We start from the raw sequence: 24,080 nt of genomic DNA, 5'->3' as shown, positions 1-24,080 counted from the left end.
CCCGAACTTCTGGGCTCGTTCCTCCTTCAGCCACATCTGATCCAATATATTCGTCTCTGTGGACTCACGAGAGCTTCTCCCCGAAAGACTCGCCGAGTTGCGTAGACGAGGCTAGGCCAATCCCATTCTCGAAGTGTTGTACCGGCACACACGACGTATGTCACATTTTCCTTGGAGGCTTGAAACACGAACAGAAGACTAAAGACTGAATGTCAACTTGGTCTTCAGGACCTGGACCTTCTCATTTCCGTTTCATCCCCGGGTGGCCTTACGACACATCAACGGCTACGTTGTTTTGTATCCAAGAGGGCGCCGCGTACCAGCCCAAAGTATTTTGATCTTGGGATACCAGAGGCGGTAGAAGCTTCGTAATCGTATCACGACTCCTTAAGCACCCCAATTGCGGACGGTTTGATGCAACACACGCAATCATTTCTTGGGGTTCGAACGACCATTGGGAAATAGCGGGACCTACGAGAACCCACGAGGACCTACGCTTTTGACGGTATCAGCATCTATCGACGCCCACAACATACTCAATTGAATACCCCCGATGTGCATGGTGTCAGCGCTGCGCCCACGTTGATGGCTGAAAGGTAGTACTAGGCCAGTGTATCCACTGCTGGCTTAAATACTATATACTACTTGCTCAACAAGCCTCCTCAATCCTCAACCGTCTCCCTACATCTCCCAGACATGCCCCAAGTCTTCTCGTATAAATTCACCGGGGAACTCTGGCAGGGAGAGACTGAACTCAACACCGGCCTCTTCATCGATGGCAAATTTATCGATGGATGCCACGGCACAACGATTGAGTGAGACATCTGTTGGCACTTAAATTACCCATTCGTTGTCTGACTGTTTCAGTGTTCTCAACCCAAGTAACCATTAATGATCCTCGATACAACCGGATCATCTGATTATGTCACCTAGCTACTGGCAAATTGATCACCAAGGTCGCTGAAGGGACCGCGCAGGACGTCGATGTTGCCGTCAAGGCAGCCCAAAAGGCCTTCGACACCACCTGGGGCCTCAACGCTAGCGGCGCGGCGCGGGCTGCTTTGCTTCGGAAGCTTGCCGATCTAATGGACTTTCACAAGGAAGAACTGGCTGCGATAGAGGCGCTCGACAATGGCAAGTGGACAGTTGGCATTGCTGCGTTGAAAAACACCATAGCGCTAATATACAAACAGGTAAAGCATTCACTTGGGCTCTACATGTAGACGTCGCAGTGGCCATCGAAACTATCAAGTACTACTCTGGCTGGGCAGACAAGATCACCGGACAAACCCTGGAGACTAATGAAAGCAAGCTTACCTACACGCGGCACGAACCCATCGGTGTCGTGGTACGTCACGAACGGTCAGATCAGCATTGACCCCACTAATTTCGAAATTCAAAAGGGCCAAATCATCCCTTGGAATTTCCCATGTGGGTTATGCTTTTATCGGCTGGCTGACATGTTGCTGACGCTGCAACTTTTCTGGAGTGCTCTTGATGACATGGAAAATCGCTCCAGCCCTCGCCACAGGAAATTGCATAATCTTAAAGCCTTCGGAATTTACTCCCCTCACAGCCCTCCGCATGGCTGCATTGATCAAGGAAGCAGGATTCCCCGATGGCGTCGTGAATGTCATTCCTGGTTACGGAGAAGTAGCTGGCGCTGCAATCGCCGCCCATTTGGACATCGAAAAGGTTGCATTCACTGGTTCAACCCTGGTTGGCCGCAAGATCATGCAAGCCGCCTCCCAGAGCAACATCAAAGGTGTTGCGTTGGAGCTCGGGGGAAAATCTCCAAATATCATATTCGACGACGCGGATCTTGATCAGGCGGTCGCTGCTGCTGCCTTGGGCATCTTGTGCGTTGCTTCGTATTGCTCAAGCTTCTGATACGACTCACATCAATGATTTCAAAAGTTGGAATAACGGCCAAGTCTGTGCTGCTGGATCGCGAATCTTCGTTCAGGCGGGTGTCTATGACGAATTCCTGAAACGATTCACTGCCCGGGCGAAATCGATGGTAATTGGGGACCCGTTCGCCAAAGGCGTCGACGAGGGGCCGCTCGTTTCGAAGCCCCATTTCGACGTACGCCATCTCAATCCCAGTTTTACTTTCCACTTTGGACTAACTTCCGCTTTCGATAGCGCGTCATGGGCTATATCAAATCAGGCATCGAGCAAGGGGCAACGGTGCACTACAGCGGCGAAGAGCACAGTGGCGACGGCTACTTCATCAAGCCCACCATATTCACCGATACCACCCCCGACATGCGAATTGTGCAAGAAGAGATCTTCGGCCCCGTCGTCGTCGTCATCAAGTTCACGGATGAAGACGATGTGATCCGACAGGCCAACAATACCATCTACGGACTCGCTGCGCTTGTGTTCAGCCAAAACACCAATAGGGCCTTGGACACTGCACACCGTCTGAAGGCTGGTACAGTCTGGGTGAGTGCCCGCGCCACTGCCCATTCATTTTTCCGTTGGATCTGACAAACCGTGGCTTGTTTGCCATACGTTGCGATTTAGGTCAACTGTGCAGGCCAGCTCCATGCAAACGTGCCGTTCGGCGGGTTCAAGCAATCGGGCTTTGGTCGTGATTTAGGCGAGTATGCCCTTCACAAGTAAGTTTGCTAACTATCCGTAAACGGGACGTTGATGTAGACCGGTGGTTCGTCCAGTTATACGAACATCAAAGCTGTTCAGGTGGGCTTGCAGCGCAGGAAGTAGTGTAGCCGCCTCCAACCTTGTGTACTGTCTTCTCCACCCTGTAGTAGACAAGTACTTAACTTGCATGTTAACGTAGTCATCAAATTTCGGGACAAGCCCCTTTGTTTCTATCTTCATTGCAGCCTGCTGCGATCGCCGAGAAGACAAGGTCCCCTCGTTGCATCAAAGACAGGTCACATAAAGCCCATCCACATTCAATGGTCATAAGCATAAAAAGTCGAACCAACAAACAAGAAATTTCAAGAGAACGAACTTTAGCCATGTTGCTCAGGGGAGAAGCCCTGATAAGCCCTGGTACACTTCCACTTCACTACACTTTACCCATCACTAACTCACGGTCCGACCGTCTCTTCTTCTTCCAAGCTCTTCTAAGGCACATAGCGAAACGAGGGGGCCTTGAAAGTTGGGTTTCGTGTGATCAGCAACCATATAAAACAAGTACAATTCCACATATCGAGAATCCAATCTCTATTGATATCATCTGATTCTCACCTTGTCTGCTAACTCCCTTGTATCGACCTTGCCGCCCGGCTCAGGCCTCCCATATGTCCGATCTCTGGCCTTATTGTCCATCCTGTACGAGACCTTTGGGAAACACTGTTAGATGCACTGCATTTCCTAATGCCCGTGAGGGGAGAAGCTGACCGAAAGTACGATTGCACAGAAGGCCGCGAGGAACTCGAGCGCACACGAAACTACACAGCTAAAGTCAGCAACTACAAATGAATTATCCGTCGTGGGTTGACACTCACTCGCAAATCCTTTGCTACAATTTCAAAGACGGGAGCAATGATCAGCTATCATCGAAAACCATTGAAAAAACTTGGGATAGGATCTGTGCTCACATATATCGTGGGCCCTCCCTCTTCGGGAATACATGCGAGCCCAGTATGCTCCCGCACTGGCCGATCGCCATGAACATCGGTATGCCCGCGGCCTTCTTCGTCTCGGAGCCGAGATTATGCGCAACTACACACATATACATACCATACATATTCGATTGTCAGCCACCTAGAGGATAATTTGAAAGAATATGAAGACGGTGTACGTACACCACGCGATGATGATACCAATCGTCGCATACGTGCCGCTCGTGATGCAGAAGCTCGCAAAGTACCGCACGCGCTGGTTCGACGGGACCGTCAATAGTAGCCTGCGAGTCTTTTGTTAATTACATACAGCTTGTGCGCAGTACGGAGTGGAAGGTGGAAGGACACACTCACAGATAACCGATGCCCCCAATACAACTCGCGATGCACATGAACACGCCCCGGCTCTGCATCCTGTCTGAAGCGATAGCGAAGCAGACGAGGACGACCGCTGCCACAGCGTACGGAGGGACAGTCAGCAGCTGGGATGCCGCGGGGGCTAGTTATAGTAGGTTAGTCGCGGTAAATTGGCATTATTATTGTTGAGATATAGTATTGGGCATTGTTGAATTGTTGAGTTGCGGATTTTGGTTGGTTGGGTTAGTTGGAAGACTCACTGTTTCCGAATGTCTGGATGATGGTGGGGAGGAAGGCGGAGATGGACGCAAGCGCGCAATTCAGGCCGAAATAGATGACCCCGGCGACGTAAATCTACGTACGATCGGAATCGATAGCGGTGATGATCATCAACTATTAGGGTGATTGAAACATTAGCATTGTGACTTACCCTCCAATCTCGAAACGCAGCAGCAATATGAGCTAAACGAACAGACATCAACCAGAACCAGTTACCAAATGTTAACAGTTAGGGTATCCTTCATGTTCATAGTCCAGGAAAGCACGCACCTTTATTGACTACAGCCCCCGTATCGCCGCTCGCCGCCCTGTTCATACGCTCCAACGCTATCTGCCTCTCTCTCTCGTCGAAGAAGTGCGTCGACTCCGGGCGATCGGGGAGCAGGAACAAGGTGAACAGGCCGAGCAACATCGCAGGAATTCCCTATCACAATAAAAGCTCGGACATGATTATCGCCCCTAAGTTCTAAGCTGACCTCGACCAAGAACAACAGCCTCCAGTTCGCGATGGCAGCATGGGCGTGTTGGATCCCGAACGCGAGTAGCCCCCCAAACGCGCCAGCGACCGCCGCGAACCCGAACCAATACGCCATGCGCGTCCCCATCTCAGTTTTCGTATAGAACAAAGCTAGAAGCGCATCTCCCTTAGAAACGAAACCTACACCAGAGAAAGGCGGGTTACGAAATGTTTACTTACAGAAGTACAAGGGTATTGCAGGACCGAAGCACGCCTCGAAGATGCCGAGGAACAAGCGGGCAGTCACCAAGCCGCCGATGTTGAAGCCGGTTGCCTGGGTATTTAGGTTGAGTAAGTGTTGGGCTGTGTTAGGGACCTACCATCAGAGTTGACGATAGACCCCAGCCTATGGCTGCCCCAGCCATCCAGAAACGGGGGCGGAAGAGCTTCGATGTGATCGTCGCTGGTACTTGGAATAGAATCTAGAATCGTTTAGCATCAATATCGAGTCCTCAACATTCAACCTTAAGGCACATGGTACTCACGTAGGAGAAGAAGAACGCAGAGTTGACCCAGTCGAATAAGATACCCGTGGGGTCGCCGGCCAGTACATCCTCTGGCAATCCTTGTAGACGAGCGTTCCCTAGATTGCTGCGATCCAAGTCTATCAGGGGAATCAGAATTTAAAACTCGGTGGTGCACACGAAGCAAAGGGTCACTTACATGCAAATAAGTAGAGCAGACATGCTAGGGGCAGTATCCGCCTATCTAGCTTGCGAACAAGAGCCTTTTCGTCCTTCGATGGGAAGGGGGTTGTGGGTTTGTATTCTTCTTCAATGCCGACGCGCTCAAGCTCCTTCTCCATGCTCCCTGCCGGCTGGCTTTTGGACATCGACATTATCCTGCGAGTATGCTAGGAGACGTGGGGGCTGGTAAAGAAGTTGAGCAAGTAATTCAAGATTAGAGCATGAGAATAAAGCATACCATAAGATGGCGCATCCTTGCTTCTTCTGCCCCAGAAGGGCACAGGTACGTACGTTGGTCGAAGGGAAGGGAGTGCAGCTAGACGCGCCGGACATGTGATCTTCATCTGCAGGATCGATTTTGTTATCTAATCGGGTTAACGACGACAACAACCGCAGCCTGAACTTGTCCTACAGCCATAATGTCTTTCAAACGTGCTGGAATCTTCTCGCCAAACCCATTGACTACCAGAGGGGTCTCAACTAAGCTCAGCGCGCAGAAGGATAAAATCGTCTACACGAATGGAAAGGTCGTAATTGTACGCGCCGAATCTTAGCCTCATCGTGTTGTGTCGTTTGACGACGCGTCTAGATACGCGATTTGAATGTTAGAGCTACGATTTTGTCCAGCGGCTTGGTTTGACATCGGTGTCGCTTTACTACAGAACCCCGCTTCGTCGACGGCGTACACTGAGCACGTTAAGGATCCCACTGTAGCCCGAATTTCACCTTCAGGGTATTACTGCGCGTCCGCCGACATCAGTGGCACAGGTGAGATCCATAGCCTATTCATTATCAAGGCTAATGCGTATATTTGTAGTCAGAGTATGGGACACGGTGGGGGAAGATCGAACCTTGAAAGGAGAATACAAGGTTATCGGAGGGCGGATGTCAGTTCTTGTACCATGCGAGAGGGGACCTCTTGACTGACTGACGCCTCGAAGTAATGATATTGCCTGGGACGGTGAGAGTAAGCGAATCATCGCTGTGGGCGATGGTAAAGAGAAGTAGGATTGATCCTCCAGCTATACGTTATTGGCTCATTCGTGGGGGTAGATTCGGACACGCCTTCATGATGGATACGGGGACATCGAGCGGCGAGATCATAGGCCATTCCAAGGCAGTCAACGCTGTCTCAATTCGCCAGCAGCGCCCCTTCCGTGCCGCCACGGCAGGAGATGACAGTTCGATCATATTCCACCAAGGTGTGGTCTAGTTTTACTCAATGATTCTATGGCTCAGTCACGGCCAAATAGGTGTTCCGTATAAATATGATAAGGTGTGTCAAACACGATCGAATACATCCCCTTCAATCAATCATCCTAATAAAAGGTCATCAAAACGCACACGAAATTCGTTCAAGACGTTAGATATGATAATACCGGCGACCGATTTGCTAGTGTTGGCTCGGACTCGAAGGTATTCTTGTATGATGGCAAGACTGGGGATACACTAGGCGAAATAACAGATAGCCCCCATAAAGGATCCATCGTTAGCGTCCTAAACCTTCTCTTGTTGTGTATAAAACTCACTGTACGACATATGGTAGATGGCCTGTTCGTGGAGCCCGGATAGTTCAAGCCTCGTTACCTCCTCCGCGGATTGCACTGTCAAACTATGTGAGTGATCTTCCCTGTACCACCTCTTTGGTACTGAACAGGAACCAGGGGACGTGGAAACCAAGAAGGGGATTACAACATGGACAATAGGTTCTGGCGTCAGCCATCAACAAGTTGGGAATGTTTGGAGTGGCAGCGAAAACATCGTGTCACTTTCCATGTCAAGCGACCTAAATATTTTCGATAGACGAGCAAATAGCGATAAACCCACGCGTGTCATTCAGGCGAGTCCCAATTCATGACTCCATGACAGGCGATGCCATAACCTGGTTATTTGCTAGGGCCCACAAAAGTCCATCACTTCCATCACGCCGTCTAAGGACTCTGGAACGTTCCTGGCTGGTTCCACGGATGGCCGCATCCTTTCGTTCTCGACAGCAACGTCTGAATCCGACAGCGTTGATGGGGAAGGCCACACCAACCTAGTGTCGGGTTTAGCCACATCTCCCGACGGCACAGTATACTCCATCGCGTACGATGACAAAGTGAAGGAGATCGTGGCTACTGGCCAGTCTTTTACGTGAGTAATCATGGAAGGAACAAATATTCCACGCAAATGGTCTCATCCATTCCATAGAGACGCATCCGCGACCTTGAGTTCCCAGCCTCGCTCAGTAGCCGTTGCCAGCGACTCCACAGTCTTCGTAACTGAGATAAAGAGCATCGAGGCATTCAGATCTAACCAGAAGATACACACACATCAACCTAAATATTCACCACATGCCGTTGCTGCAAGTGGCGTCCTTGTGGCTATCGGCGGTGATGTACGACCACCGCTGCGCACCGATATCTGATTGGAGCTAATTTGTTATCTATCAGGACCAGAAAGTACATCTATACCAGTGGGACGGAAAGGCACTGAAGGAGACAACCGTCTTAGATGGTAATAAAGGCACTGTTTCCGCGCTTGCCTTTTCGCCAGACTCCAAATACATTGCCTCTGGTGATGTATGTCTTCCTATTTCCACTTGATAACTGATTTCCCAATATCCTCTCCACAGTCTACTGGTCGTGTTTGCTTATTTGACGTTCAGGAGAAGAAGGCGGGGCAATTTATTTGATCAACATGTGACATGTGGTCCTCATTCATTTTTCATTTTAGCTCGTCACTTCTCGCTGGTCGTTCCACTCGGCTCGCGTTAATTCTCTATCTTGGACCAGCGAATCCAGACACTGCGCTTCTGGATCTCTCGACACCCATGTGTATGTGTGGAGCGTGGAGCGTCCCATGAAGAATATCGCCATCAAGAATGCTGGCCCAGGCGGCGTCAATGTCGTCCTGTGGACGTCGGAGGACGCCAAGACGAGTAAGCTTGTAAGCGGTGGTGCAGATGGGTGCCTCCGGGTATGGGAGGTGACATTCCACGCTTGAACTCGTCGTCCCAAGGTATAATTATAGTCAAAGGCCATGCCACATAAGGAAGGAATCAATGATAATGTACAACGTTGGATTGTGTCTATATGCAAATATATATATCGCTGGAGGGATCGTGTCTACTTCGTTGAATGAATGCTATCATCCGTCATTATTGATACTGGGCGCACGGACTTGGCAACTGTGACCCTGACGTGAACTGGTAAGTAACCCGAGTCCCTGTGGACCATCGAGTATGCATGGGCCTTTGCCAATGCTCCAGGACCATACACGCTGAGTGGTTGCTTGTACGAAATGCGCCGACATATGGAAAACGATCGTCGTTCACTAGGGGAAGGGTTCAATCACTTGTAACTTCTCATGGAACTTTAAACGCGTACGGGATGGCGACTCCTGAAAAGATGATTTAATCATGAAGTCGAACAGAATGTTTAGATGCACACTAACCTCAGAAGTTTTCGTTGATGGAGTCTAACATGTCTATTATGGGGTGCTTTAGTAACTAGAAGCTTTAATCGAAGTCGGCTTCACTTACGATGCCTTGGGTCCGAAATGAAACCTCAACTTGACGCTGAATTTCTGTACAGCCCTAATTGATAACCTCACTGTTAGCGCCATTTGTTAGTGTAGCGATTACAAAGGCTTACCCTGAGAGGTTGCAACTCCACGTCTTGAGTATATCTCCGATGGTAGCGGACGGCGAAGAACTACTGGGCTCGGGAACCGGCTTCTCACCCAGCATGACCTGAGCACCGGCAGGCGGCAGCATATGGCTCGCGTGCTCCGAGTCCGAGTCCAAGCCTCCGTGCAGCTGAGGGCGAGCCATTTCATGATGTTGGTCTACCACATTCATGGCAGACACTATGGACGATCCCCCAGTGATAATCCCTCCTACACGCAACGTCACCCTCATGGGCGCCGCAGCAACGAACGACGCCAAAAACAACACCAGGACGGTTTGGAAATACATCGCTGATTCGTCAAGGATAGATGGACTAAGACTCGTCGGCTAAGGGCAGCGGGACAAGTATGTCAGGTGGGTCCGGGGAGAGAGGAGGAGCGAAACCGTCTAGAGGATGTGATGCCGATATTTATATGGAATACTTATGGGCGAGGGGCGACACGTTGACTATGAATGCTGCTAGTGAGACTAATGGAGAGCTAGAGGCATGCTAGTAGAAGCCGAGGTGCAGACCAAGATGCTAATACAAAGGTGGCCCTCGGACGGGAGGGCGAGGACTTGGCGCATAAGTTTATGTATTGTCTAGTCCCTTCTATGATTGAGCTAGGTAGGATTGTATCCCCTAGGGGAGAGTTGCGTATAAATCTGTTCCGAACGGAGTTTCTAGAATACAGTATGAATTGTGGAAGTCAGCGAGATGCACCGACAGAAGGCATGAACCCAAATAAACTCGCCGAAATGCGGTAGTCGCCGAACAGGCGCCGTTTAGCGCCCAATCTCGGAAAACAGGTTGCAATTGCCAACAGCAGGACACAAGCATCACGCACGAACAGGCGTCCGATCTAGCATGACTACACGGATGTTGTAGGAGTCCGTGTCGCTGCCCTCGAACTCGACGGCGCGATGGGAAGTCCGAGGCCCACTTTGTTCTCCAGAGAACCTCTTGAAGAAGGAAACGCGGATGAAGAATACTTGCGGCATCCATACTGAGGGGCACCTCTTCTTGGGCGAAATCGAAGGGCTAATCCTGGCCTCCCGGCCAATTATTACCTCAGAGAAGAGCGTATCAACAGCGGACCATTGCGAATCGGCGAGTGAATTGATATGCGGTGGTGCGGCTTTCAAGAATGGCGGTGTGTGGCGCCGTCGGCAAGTAAGATGTGATGGTAGCCCATCGGCGATGGGGAGGGATCGTGGATGCGGGATATAGAAAGCATGAACCCGCGCTATTCTGCACCTGTAGAGCCCAACAACCTGCGAGGTTTGTGCGATGGTCGCCGAGTAGCACGTCAGAAAGCTATTCTGAGCCCAAGTCCACGTCATGTTTGATGATGTCCATGTAGTAGGGGTGTATCAGTGTTAGTCCCGATGTTTCTAGGTAAGCTGTGGAGTGCACGAGGCGAATCGAATCATCGTATAGTCCGAGTCGTCACTTGTTACTTTCAGTGGTTAACAGTCCGAAGGATTACAGTGTTGGAACGACAAACCGTAATGCGAGAGCCGATCGCCTGTCGAGCTCAAACCCAATCTCGGCCTGGTGTATGGACCACCACCCCGACATCTGTACATATGTTCCATGGACCCTAGTGACCGATTCTGTTCCCCCTTTTATCCCACTCTTGAGTTCCGCTACCTCAACAATACATATGATACTCCTCATTACTTAGCCTTTTTCGTACTTATAGTTGAATACTCGTTCGTTCTCACTTCATCTTTTGCCCGCGCAAACGTGAAGTGAGTATCTTACATTATCCTTCCATACACCTTATACTTACTTCCGCGCGTAGCCTAAGTTTGCTACTCTTATAGGTATTGACTAATCCATCTTTTGCCCGCGCAAACGTGAACCTAAGTTTGCTACTCTTATAGGTTATGGGCCCTGCCTTGCTGTAACCTCAAAGATCAATTTCGCACACCCTCTGCTTACACCGCTTGCCCCTACTATGTCTACCACTGCTCTATCCGACTCTCTACCCTCCTCTGTGCCTAAGCTTGACTCGTCAGGGTTGAATTGGGCTGTGTTCTCGTTGCGCTTCCAGGATGCCGTTGAAGCGAAGGGCTTCTGGGGCCACTTTGATGGAAGCGATGCCCGACCTGAGGAGCCAACAGTTACGGTGACCCCGCCTGCGGATGGTGCTACCACGACGACGACGGTGGCAAAGTCTGAGAAGCTAGAAAAGTGGGAAAAGGATGAGCGCTCGGCGAAGTCCCTCCTCACACAGAAGCTACCCGATTCCGCTCTCATGCTTGTCCGGAACAAGCCCACGGTGCGTGAGCGTTGGAGCGTCATTGTTCGCGAGTATACGGACCGTGGTACCTTCGCTCGAACGGAGCTACGCACAGCCTTTCTTCAGTCCAGGTGCCAAGGGGGCGAGAGTATGAAAGATTTCCTCGACAAGCTTCGGGCGCGTCGAGAAGAACTTGCGGCTATGGGAGTCGACATCAGCGTCAACGATTACCGATCCACAATTGTGTCCTCCTTACCTCACTCCTTGTCTACGTTTGCCTCCAGCCTCATCGCCGCAACTCGTTACATGAGCAAGGAAGAAGTGGATCCAGATGCTCTGATCCATCTCATCTCCGAAGAGAATACCCGCCAACTCACTCAGAGGTTACGTTACGGCCGCCGCAATCAGGACTCGCGCACCAATGGTAACGACGAGGCACTTGCAGCTACATCCTCATCGTCAGGAATCAGCAAACCGTCTGAATTGAGGAAGCGCACAGGTGCCTGCCACTATTGCAAACAGGATGGCCACTGGAAGAGAGAATGCCCTGAGCTAAATGGGAAGGGTTCTGCATCGGCAAATGTGGCTGAAGAGTCTGATGATGATTCTGACATTGGTGGCGCGTTTGCCGTGGTCGCAAATGAAGATGACACCATTCCCGATCTTGAGCCAGTCTCCGACGATTCTGATGATGAAGAAAATGGGAGTGACGCAGACATGATGTTTGGCGAAGAGCTCACTGTGGAAGGGTTGCTTGGTTCGCTCGGACTGGATGGAATCGTTCCTGGCTTCGAGACAGACTCTGAGGAGGAAGAGGAATCAGTTGCGGCGGCCACAGAACCCACAGATAATCAAGATGATGTACGAACAGATTTATACGACTCTGGTTGCAGCCGCCATATCACCCCATATAAGGACGAGCTGAAGGATTACGTAGAGATCCCCCCGAAATCGTTTAAAGCCGCAAACAAGGAGGCGTTCAAGGCAAATGGCGTTGGCTCCCTTACTCTCGAAGTCCCTAATGGCAGTTCGGTATCTCAGCTGCAGTTGCTGGAGGTGCTTTACTCACCGGAAGTTGGCTATACCCTCGTTTCGGTTGGGTGTCTTGATAACAATGGATTCTCAGCAACCTTCTCGGATGGGAGATGCACCATTACAGGACCCGATGGCATAACCGTTGGAGTCGTCCCAAAAACGACTGGGGGCCTATATAAGGTGATGAGAGAAACAGAGAGTGCCATGGCCGCTGGAGAACGTGTCGGACTGGAAGAGCTTCATCGTCGGCTTGGGCATATTTCACCGGATGCAGCTCGCCGTCTGATCACACATGGTTTCGTGACAGGCCTAACTTTGGAGCCGGGTAGTAATGGTGATTTCTTTTGCGATTCTTGCGTACACTCCAAAGCAACTCGCAAACCGATCCCAAAGGTTCGACAAGGCGAACGGGCGGCGAACTTCGGCGACGAGATCCATAGTGATTTGTGGGGTCCGGCTCCGGTTAAGACGATTGGCGGTCGACGATACTACGTTACATTTACGGATGACAACACTCGGTATACGCATCTTAAACTCCTGCGTTCAAAGGACGAAACCTTCGAAGCATATCGTGAGTTTGAAGCCTGGTGCTCGACTCAGTTGGACGCACCTGTGAAGACCCTTCACTCCGACCGTGGCGGCGAGTACTCTGGGAAGGAATTCGTCATGCACCTCAAGTCCAAAGGGACGACACAGAAGCTTACCGTTCATGACACCCCCCAGCAGAATGGCGTTGCTGAGCGTCGTAACCGCACCATCCTCGAGCGTATCCGTGCAATGCTTCATGACAGCGCTTTGCCCAGAAGTCTTTGGGGTGAAGCCGCTCACCACGCCATATACCTCATGAACCGGACGGCGACGAAGGCCGTCAAGGGCATGACTCCCTACGAAGCGGTTTTCGGCAAGAAACCTGATTTAGCAGATTTGCGAGTCTGGGGCGAGTTGGTGTATGTTCGCACAGAAGGTGGAGATAAGTTGGGAGGCCGCGTTAAGGAGGGACGTTGGGTCGGTTTTGATGACTCGAGCAAAGGTCACCGTATCTATTGGCCTGACCGCCACGCTGTCACCACTGAACGGAACATCTACTTCGACAATACTTCCAGTGGTCCTCGAGCTGAGGGGGAGGAAGAAATATCTGTCACGATACCTGCTATCAGCTCAAGCCCATCCAGTACTCCTCACGACTTGCCTGCTGGTCCTCAACACACCACCTCCATTGATCCCCCGTCTACACCAGTCATCCCTCCCGTCGAGGATCCCCCCGCAAAACGTGCTCGGAAACCTTCTAGAGTGATACAAGATCTACTTGAAGGACGCGGTCGCACATCGAACCGACCCAGTGATCCGCTCGTTGCGAAAGGTGTTCAAGTTCCAGAGCCATCTGATCCAAACCCCAATGGACTTCTGCTTGAGGGGGAGGGTACAGCAGATTGGATGATGATGGTGGATGAAGAATTGGCGTTGGCAGCACAAATCGCAGATGCGGAAGGCCTTGAGCCAAGGAACTTGGAGGAAGCTCGCCGCCGACCAGACTGGCCACTATGGGAAGAAGCTATACAAGAAGAACTACGCACCTTAGAATCTGCTGGCACCTGGGTCCTCGTGGCTCGCCCCGAGAACGTGAACATTGTGGGCTCCAAATGGGTTTTTCGAATCAAGAAGGACGCAGCTGGGAACATCATCCGACGCAAGGCTCGCCTCGTTGCGCAAGGTTTCTCCCAAGTACCAGGAGTTGACTACTTTGACACGTTCGCGCCCGTTGCAAAGCTGGCCGCAATCCGTGCTGTACTAGCCATTGCCGCATCTGAGGACATGGAACTACATCAAATCGATGTCAAAGGCGCATATTTGAATGGTAAACTCACCGAAGACGAACGTATTTATATGCGTCAACCGCCTGGCTACCCATCCCCAAACTCCTCCGGAAAGGTTTGTCTTCTCGTGAAAACCTTGTATGGGCTGAAGCAAGCCGGACGACGCTGGTACCAGAGATTGTGCGAGGTGATGGAGAAACTGGGTTTTCGGCGATGTGACGTGGATCAAGCTGTGTTTTACAAACATGATGTACGTGGGATCACCATCATCCTTGTTCACGTGGACGATTGTACAATTGCGGCGACGTCCACGGACCTTGTTCACGAGTTCAAGGACTCTGTCAGGAAGCACTTCGAGATTTCGGACTTAGGAGAACTCCATTGGCTCCTCGGCATCGAGATCAAGCGCCAGCGTGAACAGCGCACTCTCCATATCTCTCAACGTTCCTACATTGATTCCCTCGTACGCCGTTACAACCTTGAAGACGCGAAACCCGTTTCAATTCCGCTAGAGACGAATCACAATCTCTCCTCCTCACAGTCACCTTCCACGCCACACGAACATGCTCAAATGCGCGATGTGCCATACCGTGAGGCCGTCGGCTCGCTAATGTATGCCTCTCTTGGAACACGTCCTGATATCTCCTTCGCCGTCCAAACTCTCTCGCGTTTTGCTCACAACCCTGGCCTGCCTCATTGGAATGCTGTTAAGCGTATCATCCGATACCTTGTTGGAACCCGGGAGTACTGGTTGACGTATGGAGGTGATAAGCAGGAGTTGGTTGGATATGGCGATGCGGATGGAAGTATGGCAGAGGATCGCAAGGCCATTACTGGGTATGCCTTCTTACTCAACGGGGGTGCTGTCTCGTGGTCCGCTAAACGACAGGAAATAATTTCGCTCTCCACTACCGAAAGTGAACTTGTTGCTGCAACGCACACTGCTAAAGAAGCCATCTGGCTACGCTCCCTCCTTTCTCAACTCTTCGACATGTCTCTCTTCCCTACCACCATCTATTCTGACAACCAGTCTGCCATTGCGCTTACCAAGGACCATCGTTACCACGCACGTACGAAGCACATTGATATTCGCTTTCATTTCGTTCGCTGGGTCGTTGAACGCGGCTCCATTACCCTTGTCTATTGTCCCACCGATGATATGGTTGCCGACACTCTCACCAAAGCTCTCCCTTCCTCGAAGGTCAAACATTTCGCTTCCCGCCTCGGTCTCGCTTTAGTTTGAGGGGGAGTGTTGGAACGACAAACCGTAATGCGAGAGCCGATCGCCTGTCGAGCTCAAACCCAATCTCGGCCTGGTGTATGGACCACCACCCCGACATCTGTACATATGTTCCATGGACCCTAGTGACCGATTCTGTTCCCCCTTTTATCCCACTCTTGAGTTCCGCTACCTCAACAATACATATGATACTCCTCATTACTTAGCCTTTTTCGTACTTATAGTTGAATACTCGTTCGTTCTCACTTCATCTTTTGCCCGCGCAAACGTGAAGTGAGTATCTTACATTATCCTTCCATACACCTTATACTTACTTCCGCGCGTAGCCTAAGTTTGCTACTCTTATAGGTATTGACTAATCCATCTTTTGCCCGCGCAAACGTGAACCTAAGTTTGCTACTCTTATATACAGTGCTATATTGGGGCTTAGTACGATATCTTCGAAGAACTTTGCCGAACTCTGGCCCGTCGCCGCGCCTGCCGTATCAACAATGAAATGCCATCATCGACGGTCCGATGCTGTAGAACGCAAGCAATCAGCGAGGTATTCTTCATGTACTAACCAATTTCACCCACCGCAGTTGTAATCTGGGAGCACACGGGGTAAAAATATAGAAGCAAAAAATAGAGCCCAGTCTAAATGGAGTGTCTTGCCGGCGGATAGTATTTTTGGAGGGAATGATTGCCCTTTGGACAGACAAACAAAAAAAGAAACAGGCCACTCGGTGCTCCGCCAAATGCCACAAATCAGTTAAATAACATCGCAGCAATGAACCCCACCCCAAGACGCGCAGACGTTATCCAGAGGCAGGCCAATTGATTTGGTTAAGGACAAGCAGTCGTTCCTCTCGACCACCTTCAGTCAACGAATGGTCCAGGGCCTTGTAGGCGAAGTTTAAACGGACATGAACCGTCAACATGTCTCGCTTTGCTTCACAGCTTTCGGCTGGGCTTCGCGACAAATGATGGTGGCAGTAAACTGAAGAGAAGCCGTGCGAAAGTCGCGTTCAGAAACAAATAATCTTATCTGATATTCTTCTCTCAGGGGCCTTCTGAGAACGCTGAACCTTCATATCCTTCTAGACGTATGGCCCACAGAGCTGCGGCGACCCACCGAACCTTGGGATGATCACATTGGATGTACACGTCTTCGCGGCGGCGTTACTTGGAGCAAGCACGTCAACCATATACGTATCTTCCAAGGTCGCGTACTCAAATTCCACGCAAGCGACGTGACCTGAGGATTCCGACGAAGGGAGAACCAGACCATATATACTCTAATATGGGCAGAGAAGAAGTATAAAGACCCCTGTATTCTGTGCAAGCTTAAACTCCAGAGCTCCTCGCCCCGCCCACCTGTCCGCTTCTTTTCTCTATCATCCTTCTCCCATTCTACGCACCAGACATGGCTCGCATGTTGTCGCTTTCTCTCGCAATGGTGCTTCTGGCCCGTTTGACGGTGGCGGCGCCCACACCAGACGACTCTATCATGCCTCCAACAGACTCCTTCATCAGCCCCGATCCAAATCCAGTTCTATGGTCGGAAGGGACTGATAGCATTCCAACAGCAGTGAGGGGCAAGATGGGCGCATCGATACTAGGCCCCCAAAACAGACTGTTGGATCTAATGAATCCGGATCTGCTGGCGCCTCCTTCGACTGATAGCGGTCAAGTTCCTAACGTCAAATGGCCGTTTTCCATGAGCCACAATAGGCTCGCAAATGGTGGTTGGGCGCGCCAACAGAACGGTGCGCCAATAAAATAGCTGAATTGTGTTTTTATTCAGACACTTATCAATGGTGCTCTAGTGAACGCGATGCCAGCAGCTACGGCAATTGCTGGTGTGAATATGAGGCTTGAACCTGGAGTCGCACGGTAAGTTAGCAAGGCTGTTGCATCGTTTAATATTCGCTGACTTGCAATCTGATTCCAGGGAAATGCATTGGCACACTTCTGCAGAGGTACGCAACGACAATCCATATCTCTGTCCACGGAAAGTGGCTCACCGCTATCAACGAATCACAGTGGGCGTATATGATTGCAGTATGTATCTATATCTTGAAGCTTGAAGGATGATGCCGATCACTCATTTTATCCTATTTTAGGGCGATGTCCGAATCTCTGTGCTTACCCCCGAGGGTCAGATGTACCTCGCTGATGTCGTAAGTAATAACACTTGCTTTCATCTACGCATAATCTCCAATGCACGTTGTTCACTGTTTGCTCGCAGACACAAGGCGATCTATGGTACTTCCCCTCAGGCTACCCCCACTCCATCCAAGCGAAGAACACCACGGCCGACGGCGCCGAGTTCCTGCTCATCTTCGACGAAGGGAACTTCTCTGAGGACGCGACGTTCCTGCTGACCGACTGGCTCGCGCACACGCCCAAGGACGTTATCGCTAAGAACTTTGGCATGTCGAACAACCTTGCTGCGTTCGACCACATTCCAGAGCGGGAGCTCTACATCTTCCCGTGTAGGTTACCTTCTGCGGGTGCTACGCCAACGATACTCATGGAAGCCCTTCGTTCATATCTTCAGCTGCTCCGATGCCAGAGAACGTGGAAGACGATATGGTCGTGCCTAACAACACGCCTCTTCCATTCACCTTCCCCCTTTCGCGAGTGAACGCTACCAGCACCCCAGGAGGGAGCGTCAAGGTCGTCGACTCCCGTACGTTCAATGTGTCCAAGACCATCAGCGCCGTTGAAGTGACGGTAAACCCCGGTGGGATGAGGGAACTACATGTGAGTATCGTAAACTTGCGAAGTGTGCGTTGGCTTAATTCTTGTCGTGACAAGTGGCATCCTACACAACCCGAGTGGAGCTACTTCCTGTATGTCGTGGGCTGCTCTGCCTGTCTATCTGATAAAGCTGACTGATATCGCAGTGAGGGTCAAGCGCGAGTAACAGTGTTCGCCTCAGAAGGACACGCTCAGACCTACAACTTCATGGTAATTGATCGATCGCCTATACTACATCAAGTTAGGCTAAAGCACACACACTAGCCTGGTGACGTCGGATACATACCGCCTTCTTTCGGTGGGCATCACTCTTCTGCTTCTCGCTGCTTTGATTGATCTAACGGATTTACTCAGGTCATTACGTCGAGAATACCGGCAACACCACACTCAAATTCTTGGAGATATTTAAAGCAGGTACGTGCCGTGGCATTCGGCGTGCAATGCTGTGGTTAATGCGCAGTCGGTAGATATCTTCCAAGATATCTCGCTGAACCAGTGGCTTGCTCTGACTCCGCCAGAGCTGGTCAAATCACATCTGGGGTTCGACGACGACACTATCTCTAGGCTGAGCAAGGTCAAACAAGAGGTAGTTTAGAGTAGGAACGACCATGTTTATCGCTCGTGGTTACCTTTATTTTCAAATATGGACTTGTGGAATGTTTTAGATGTTTTAGACTTATGAATGTTACGAATGAACACGAATAGAAACATTTTACATTGCTTTCGAAAGCTACAAATACAAGACACTTTATGTACAATTTTCATTCAAATCTTGACGCAACAAGGGCATTTTAGGCGACGGTGATTTTCTTAGGGGCCAACTCAGGAGTTGTCTTGGGGAATGTCACATTCAACACTCCATTCTCCATCGTGGCTTTGATATCTTCGTCCTAATTCGATAGCAGTCAGTACCTCGTTTCCAGCCTGGAGGGACCTATAGAATGTCTTACCTTGATGCCCTGAGGCAACTGCAGCGTTCTAGAGAACTTGCCGTAGCGCCTCTCGCGCACGGCGTAGCCGTCCTCGTTCTTCTCCGAAGATGCATTGCTCTCGGCGGACACGGTCAAGCGACCGTTGTGGAAGTCGATATTGACATCTTCTTTCTTGAGACCAGGGAATTCGAACGATGCAGTGACGGCGTTCTTTTCGGCGTCCTCGTGGAGGTCCATCCTAAAGAGCATGTTAGCACCTCGCTGTACGAGTTGTTGGTGAGGTAATACTCACCTTGGCCTGAGGACAGTGGGGGTGGTTGATTGCCTCTGGCGAGACACAGTCCCGTTGCCAGCGCGGGCATTGAACGCCTCATCGAAGAGGCGGTCGAAATCAGCGAAAGGCTCGTAGAACCAGAGAGACATGTTTAGCGAGGAGGGTGGTTAAGATGAGATTAGTGGATGTTTTGGGGTGCTTTGTTTCTTATTTTTCTGAGGTCCATTGTAGCGAGGATCGCCCTCCTTATATACACCCCAGGCCAAGCAACGAAATTTCTGGAACCGATGTTAATTTGAGCCGGCGAAATTTCCAGAAAGCGCATTTTGTGGGGGGAGGAACGAGGACTTTCGGGGAGACATATGACGCCTCTGTACCTGCGCTGGAACCTTCTCGCCTGTGCTCCAATGTGTCTAGAGTCCATATCGTGGTATGTTTTGGGTATGTTGCGATGATCTCCGAGTCGAAGTGGCGCGGAATACCACGTGACACAACCACTAAGAATCTATCCAACTTGTTCTTGTGTTGAGATAGCCTACCGAGTGTTACAAGTGATCAGATGGTTTTATTGTGTTTGTCTGCGACTCTAGCAAACGCACGAAGAGAAGAATACAAGACATGGCAACGCGAATGTGTGAATTCATGGCCGCCAAGCGCTCTCTCGCTTGGGCTGCCAGAAATGCGAAGGAGATGCCCAAAAGACGGAAGCCAAAAGCGATGTATGGCAGCCGAAACACGAGAATGCAACATATTAAAAGGGGAACATGAATAGGAAGCCCTGGGGAGAAAGCTGACCGTGATGAACGGAAGACGGAGTAGATCACCATAGGCCCGGGATAAGGAGTAGAGATGGGAGGCCAATGGAGTCTGTGGGAAAGGTTGATGAGACGTTCCTTGGGAGGGTCTATGCATAACGTGTATATATTGCTTCGCCAGCAGCCAAGTAGTAGTTGGATTTTGTGATAAGCAAGTCCCGCGGCAGCGGCTTCAGTAGCCGCATCACGTCTGAGGCTGCAGCTGTAATATAACTCAGTTTTTAACCCACAAACGGTAAATGGAGCCGTAAGCATGGAGAGCCGTCTTGGTTAGGGAAATAGGGATCAGAGGGGGCTGGGTATTGTTGATGTATAAGAGTTGGAAGGCTAGGCCACAGGTGCTGCAGCAATGTGAGTGGTAACTCACTTTTACAATGTATCAGTTTGAATGAGGGGAATTTCCATGATACAGCACGTAGTAATATAGGTGAAGTCGAGCGAGAGGACACAGGGGTGCTTCACCTGATAGACCCTATCAGCTCCTATCAGTCCCTATCCATCCCAACTCGATCACGTGAGCACAACCAACAACTACTCAGGGGGTTTGCATGTTTGTGTCCGCGAAGTCCATTCTTTCTTCACGTTTCCACCCACTATCAACTACCTTCTGGATCAGCCCTGTGCACTGAATCTACAAGGGGAAGCTCACGAACCATCTTCCAAAGATCGCACCCCACGAAGGGACCAGAATGGCTGAAATCGTTGATGATATCTTTCAGGACAGCACTCCGACCATCGTCGATTGCGACATCCTTGAGGCAGCAAAGGAAAATGTTCAGCCACTGGCATCTGGACGACGCGTTACTTCCCTCTCAGCTATACTTGCTACTCCCCACGCCGCTCGCGAAGCAAAGCTCTCCGCCACGCGAAATCGCCTTAGGGTCAATGTCGAACTCGCCTTAGAAGATCCCGAAGACGATCCACTTGAAGCTTATTGCCGTTTTGTATATTGGACTGTCGACAACTATCCTCAAGGCCAAAGCGCTGAATCTGGTCTGCTCGAATTGCTTGAAGAAGCCACAAGGGTGCTCAAAGACGACAGAGATGGCGTGTGGAGAGGGGAGCTCAAGTACTTGAAATTATGGGTGCTATACGCTAGCTTCGTCGAGAAGCCAAGTGTAGTATACAAGTTCATGTTGGTCAATGATATCGGGACGAACCACGCGCTATTTTACGAAGAGTACGCGTTGGTATTGGAAAGAGATGGAAGGTGAGTGGCAAATATTTTGCCCGTCCGACGGCTTGTAATGCATTTGGTCCTAGACGGAATGCTGCGGATGAGATATACATACTGGGCGTGGCTCGACAGGCTGAACCATTGGATCGACTGCTTATTCGATATCGAGAATTCCAGAAACGAATGATGACCGCTGCCCCTTTGCCAAGCATACCGACCCCACCTCCCACAACCATCCCTGCACCGAAACGCGTCGCTTTGCGAACGACAGTCATGACCGCGTCGACTCCCGCATCGAGACCACCGCCTGCGCCATCTTCATCTCGTCCCAATGGAAAATTACAAGTATTTGTTGATCCCACCGGCGAAGAACCTGAGGCAGCAGAAGGAAACGCTTGGTCAGACCTCGGAACTCGAAAGACTCGCATCAAAGAGAATGCGCCTGAGACGCAGAAGATGACTGGGACAAAGATAAAGCAATCAGGCAAGACGCAACGATTGGCCACCGCTGCGTCTGCAACATCGTCTACTAAATTCGTTCCCTTCCGTGACCCAGCGCCTGGTGATTCTGGAAACATGCCCCCGCCTCCAACCATCCCCCCGGCGAAATCAAAGGGCAAGGGCAAAGAGGTCAAACTATCATCGAAAGGTGGCTTTGTACCGTATAAAGACGAACCCAGTGCACCATCCAAAGATGTGTCCAAAGGAAAATTTGTACCCTTCAAGGACGATGAACCTCAGGCATTGCCACAAACACCAGCAAAGCCATCATTTGTCCCTTTCAAAGATGACGACGGTGGAGGATCATTCACTCCTTTCCGTGATGAGGTACGCGCAGATACAGTTTCGTCGCAAGGCCACTAATAACCCCTTCGCAGCCGGCTTCGACAGCACGTCCAGCTGCCCCTGATACAGTGATGAAGGTGAAGAAGGCTGGACCAGAGGGTTCATCTATCAGTAGCGAAGCTGAAGCACTACGGAGGGACCCTCTCAAGAATTATGGGTCTGTAGCCGATCTGAGCGACGACTGATTTCTCCTTTGACTCTGACGACCCCTCCATTGATGACACCCCCCTCCTTCTAATTTTACTGATGTGCATTCACTATTGGATATTGACGGCAAAATAATGAAAACAATGATCTTTGTATGCCATTTCGGACAGATTCAAAAACAGACAGGCGCTTCACGGGCGCTACGCCCGCTGTTTACTTGCAGCCTCGTGTTCAAGCATCGCGCTCAACTCCGTTTGCTTCTCCGACCTCTTGGCCTCAGTCCATCTCCCATTCACGTCCGTATCCCCTTCAACTTTCTTTGAACCTCCCCTCAAACCGTGCAACACTTTTTGGAAGATGGTGAACTTCCGAGGACGCAGCAAGCCCCACTCCGTTAGTGCCCTGGTATGATCTGAGAGCCGACGTTGGACTGACTAACTTTCTTTTGCAGCGAACACCTGCAGATGGACAGTGGCTCCACGACAAAGCACCTACGGGTCGCAGTCGAGATGTCTCACCAAAAGGAAGCATCAATTCTTCACCAGGGTCAAGACTGGTCGTCGCAGGATTGCATTATGAGATTACCCCAAAGGACTTGAATGTGCGTGCTTCTTTGGTGTGGTTCTCGTCGAATATTGACCTCATCACTGTACAGGCCATATTTGGGCAAGTTGGCACGCTTATTAGTGAGCCTTTCATCAGGGTACGATAAAACCTTCCCGACTACGCCCTCGCGATATGAAATTATTTGCGCATCTCGCGGTTTGGGGGACCTCCTCTCTGGCGATTGGCTTACCATCGATTCCTTTTGCTTGCTTGGGCTCTACGACAATTCAACATTTCAATAGTACGACCGAAGCGGGCGATCGACGGGCGTTGCAATTGTCACATACGAAACAACCGAGGAGGCTTCGAAGGCTTTGAAGCAGTTCAATGGACTACTCGCCAAAGGTACCATTCAGGGCGGTCGAGAATTTATCCGTGGCAATAGTAATACTTGTCCATAGGTCAACCGATGGACATCTCGTTCGATACTTCTGCACCTCGGCCTTCAAGAAAATCGACGACGACCGCTCTTCTCAATCGCATTCAAAAGCAACCTCTCCTGAGTCGACTCGCTGCTGACTCTGAGGATGCTGAGATGTCTACTAAGGAGTATGTGCTCTTTGATCAGCCGTTTTGAATGATAACAAATGGTTCCCCTGGCAGTTCTGATAGGAGACGAACTGGCTCGCTGCGCTCACGCGGTCGGCGGATTGGGAGAGGTGCCCAAGGTGGCGGACGTAGAGGAGGGAAAGCGGAGAGGAAGCCCCAGACAGCCGAAGATTTGGACAAAGAGCTAGAAGCTTTCATGGGAGATACAGCACCCCCACAGACAACCACCGCCACGGAGAAAGTTGGCGAGGTTGCTGCCCCAACCCAAGATATAGATATGGCTTAAATCTACCGTACTTCGCTCGCTGCCTATTTTTACATTTACTTCTTTCAGCTAAACGTTTCGCCGTATGCTACTCATCGATATGTGTATTTGAACCCCCCCACCCCCACTCACCACCGTTCATATATCCTGTAATAGCCATGCTGCTTTACTTCCAGGATTCATCATGCCGGACTTATCAGCTCGCTTGACCGGAAAAGGTCGGTTCTCGCCATGTCCACTCCTCAGTTGGCTGTGCAGACTAGCTACACTCACGATTGTCAAGGACTTGCCGTCTA

The 24,080-nt window shown here is 50.6% G+C and overlaps 8 protein-coding genes across 8 annotated transcripts; 5 read left to right on the top strand and 3 right to left on the bottom strand.

Annotated features, from left to right (window-relative positions):
- Positions 1–696: 696 nt before the first annotated feature.
- ALD5_3 (aldehyde dehydrogenase (NAD(P)(+)) ald5) lies at positions 697–2,730 on the top strand (the record flags this gene model as incomplete). The annotated part of the gene is made up of 10 exons (XM_036778207.1): positions 697–815; positions 868–881; positions 934–1,193; positions 1,253–1,348; positions 1,404–1,431; positions 1,490–1,859; positions 1,918–2,086; positions 2,146–2,448; positions 2,530–2,624; positions 2,682–2,730. 10 exons carry the CDS (start codon positions 697–699, stop codon positions 2,728–2,730), a joined length of 1,503 nt encoding a protein of 500 aa, XP_036629635.1.
- Positions 2,731–3,348: 618 nt separating this feature from the next.
- On the bottom strand, positions 3,349–5,584 carry PC9H_008698 (uncharacterized protein; the record flags this gene model as incomplete). The annotated part of the gene is made up of 13 exons (XM_036778206.1): positions 3,349–3,425; positions 3,483–3,496; positions 3,576–3,699; positions 3,783–3,883; positions 3,954–4,098; positions 4,217–4,310; positions 4,387–4,418; positions 4,506–4,659; positions 4,712–4,863; positions 4,933–5,026; positions 5,073–5,174; positions 5,238–5,356; positions 5,416–5,584. The coding sequence occupies 13 exons, from the start codon at positions 5,582–5,584 to the stop codon at positions 3,349–3,351; spliced, it is 1,377 nt and encodes a 458-aa protein (XP_036629634.1).
- A 273-nt stretch (positions 5,585–5,857) lies between these two features.
- Positions 5,858–8,426, top strand: AIP1 (WD40 repeat-like protein; the record flags this gene model as incomplete). The annotated part of the gene is made up of 15 exons (XM_036778205.1): positions 5,858–5,974; positions 6,028–6,042; positions 6,101–6,206; positions 6,256–6,325; positions 6,380–6,442; positions 6,492–6,640; positions 6,692–6,714; positions 6,768–6,926; positions 6,985–7,054; positions 7,103–7,278; positions 7,336–7,574; positions 7,632–7,818; positions 7,874–8,002; positions 8,056–8,097; positions 8,157–8,426. The coding sequence occupies 15 exons, from the start codon at positions 5,858–5,860 to the stop codon at positions 8,424–8,426; spliced, it is 1,815 nt and encodes a 604-aa protein (XP_036629633.1).
- Positions 8,427–8,797: 371 nt separating this feature from the next.
- Positions 8,798–9,399, bottom strand: PC9H_008696 (uncharacterized protein; the record flags this gene model as incomplete). Its single annotated transcript, XM_036778204.1, has 4 exons — positions 8,798–8,822; positions 8,877–8,909; positions 8,965–9,018; positions 9,077–9,399. The coding sequence occupies 4 exons, from the start codon at positions 9,397–9,399 to the stop codon at positions 8,798–8,800; spliced, it is 435 nt and encodes a 144-aa protein (XP_036629632.1).
- Positions 9,400–16,833: 7,434 nt separating this feature from the next.
- Positions 16,834–18,768, top strand: PC9H_008695 (uncharacterized protein; the record flags this gene model as incomplete). The annotated part of the gene is made up of 12 exons (XM_036778203.1): positions 16,834–17,176; positions 17,237–17,303; positions 17,362–17,389; positions 17,454–17,471; positions 17,534–17,590; positions 17,659–17,905; positions 17,971–18,176; positions 18,231–18,265; positions 18,320–18,383; positions 18,438–18,471; positions 18,528–18,587; positions 18,641–18,768. 12 exons carry the CDS (start codon positions 16,834–16,836, stop codon positions 18,766–18,768), a joined length of 1,287 nt encoding a protein of 428 aa, XP_036629631.1.
- Positions 18,769–18,964: 196 nt separating this feature from the next.
- On the bottom strand, positions 18,965–19,528 carry PC9H_008694 (uncharacterized protein; the record flags this gene model as incomplete). Its single annotated transcript, XM_036778202.1, has 3 exons — positions 18,965–19,063; positions 19,124–19,343; positions 19,398–19,528. The coding sequence occupies 3 exons, from the start codon at positions 19,526–19,528 to the stop codon at positions 18,965–18,967; spliced, it is 450 nt and encodes a 149-aa protein (XP_036629630.1).
- A 1,355-nt stretch (positions 19,529–20,883) lies between these two features.
- MAD3 (Mitotic spindle checkpoint component mad3) lies at positions 20,884–22,402 on the top strand (the record flags this gene model as incomplete). Its single annotated transcript, XM_036778201.1, has 4 exons — positions 20,884–21,404; positions 21,458–22,020; positions 22,078–22,199; positions 22,250–22,402. 4 exons carry the CDS (start codon positions 20,884–20,886, stop codon positions 22,400–22,402), a joined length of 1,359 nt encoding a protein of 452 aa, XP_036629629.1.
- Positions 22,403–22,721: 319 nt separating this feature from the next.
- On the top strand, positions 22,722–23,805 carry PC9H_008692 (uncharacterized protein; the record flags this gene model as incomplete). Its single annotated transcript, XM_036778200.1, has 6 exons — positions 22,722–22,757; positions 22,816–22,965; positions 23,020–23,067; positions 23,213–23,315; positions 23,372–23,519; positions 23,574–23,805. The coding sequence occupies 6 exons, from the start codon at positions 22,722–22,724 to the stop codon at positions 23,803–23,805; spliced, it is 717 nt and encodes a 238-aa protein (XP_036629628.1).
- Between the last annotated feature and the right edge of the window lie 275 nt (positions 23,806–24,080).

Source organism: Pleurotus ostreatus (assembly GCF_014466165.1).
Source record: "Pleurotus ostreatus strain PC9 chromosome Unknown scaffold_6, whole genome shotgun sequence".
NCBI classification, from domain to species: domain Eukaryota; kingdom Fungi; phylum Basidiomycota; class Agaricomycetes; order Agaricales; family Pleurotaceae; genus Pleurotus; species Pleurotus ostreatus.
The sequence above is the reverse complement of the archived record's forward strand: the minus strand, read 5'-3'. Positions and strand labels throughout refer to the sequence as shown.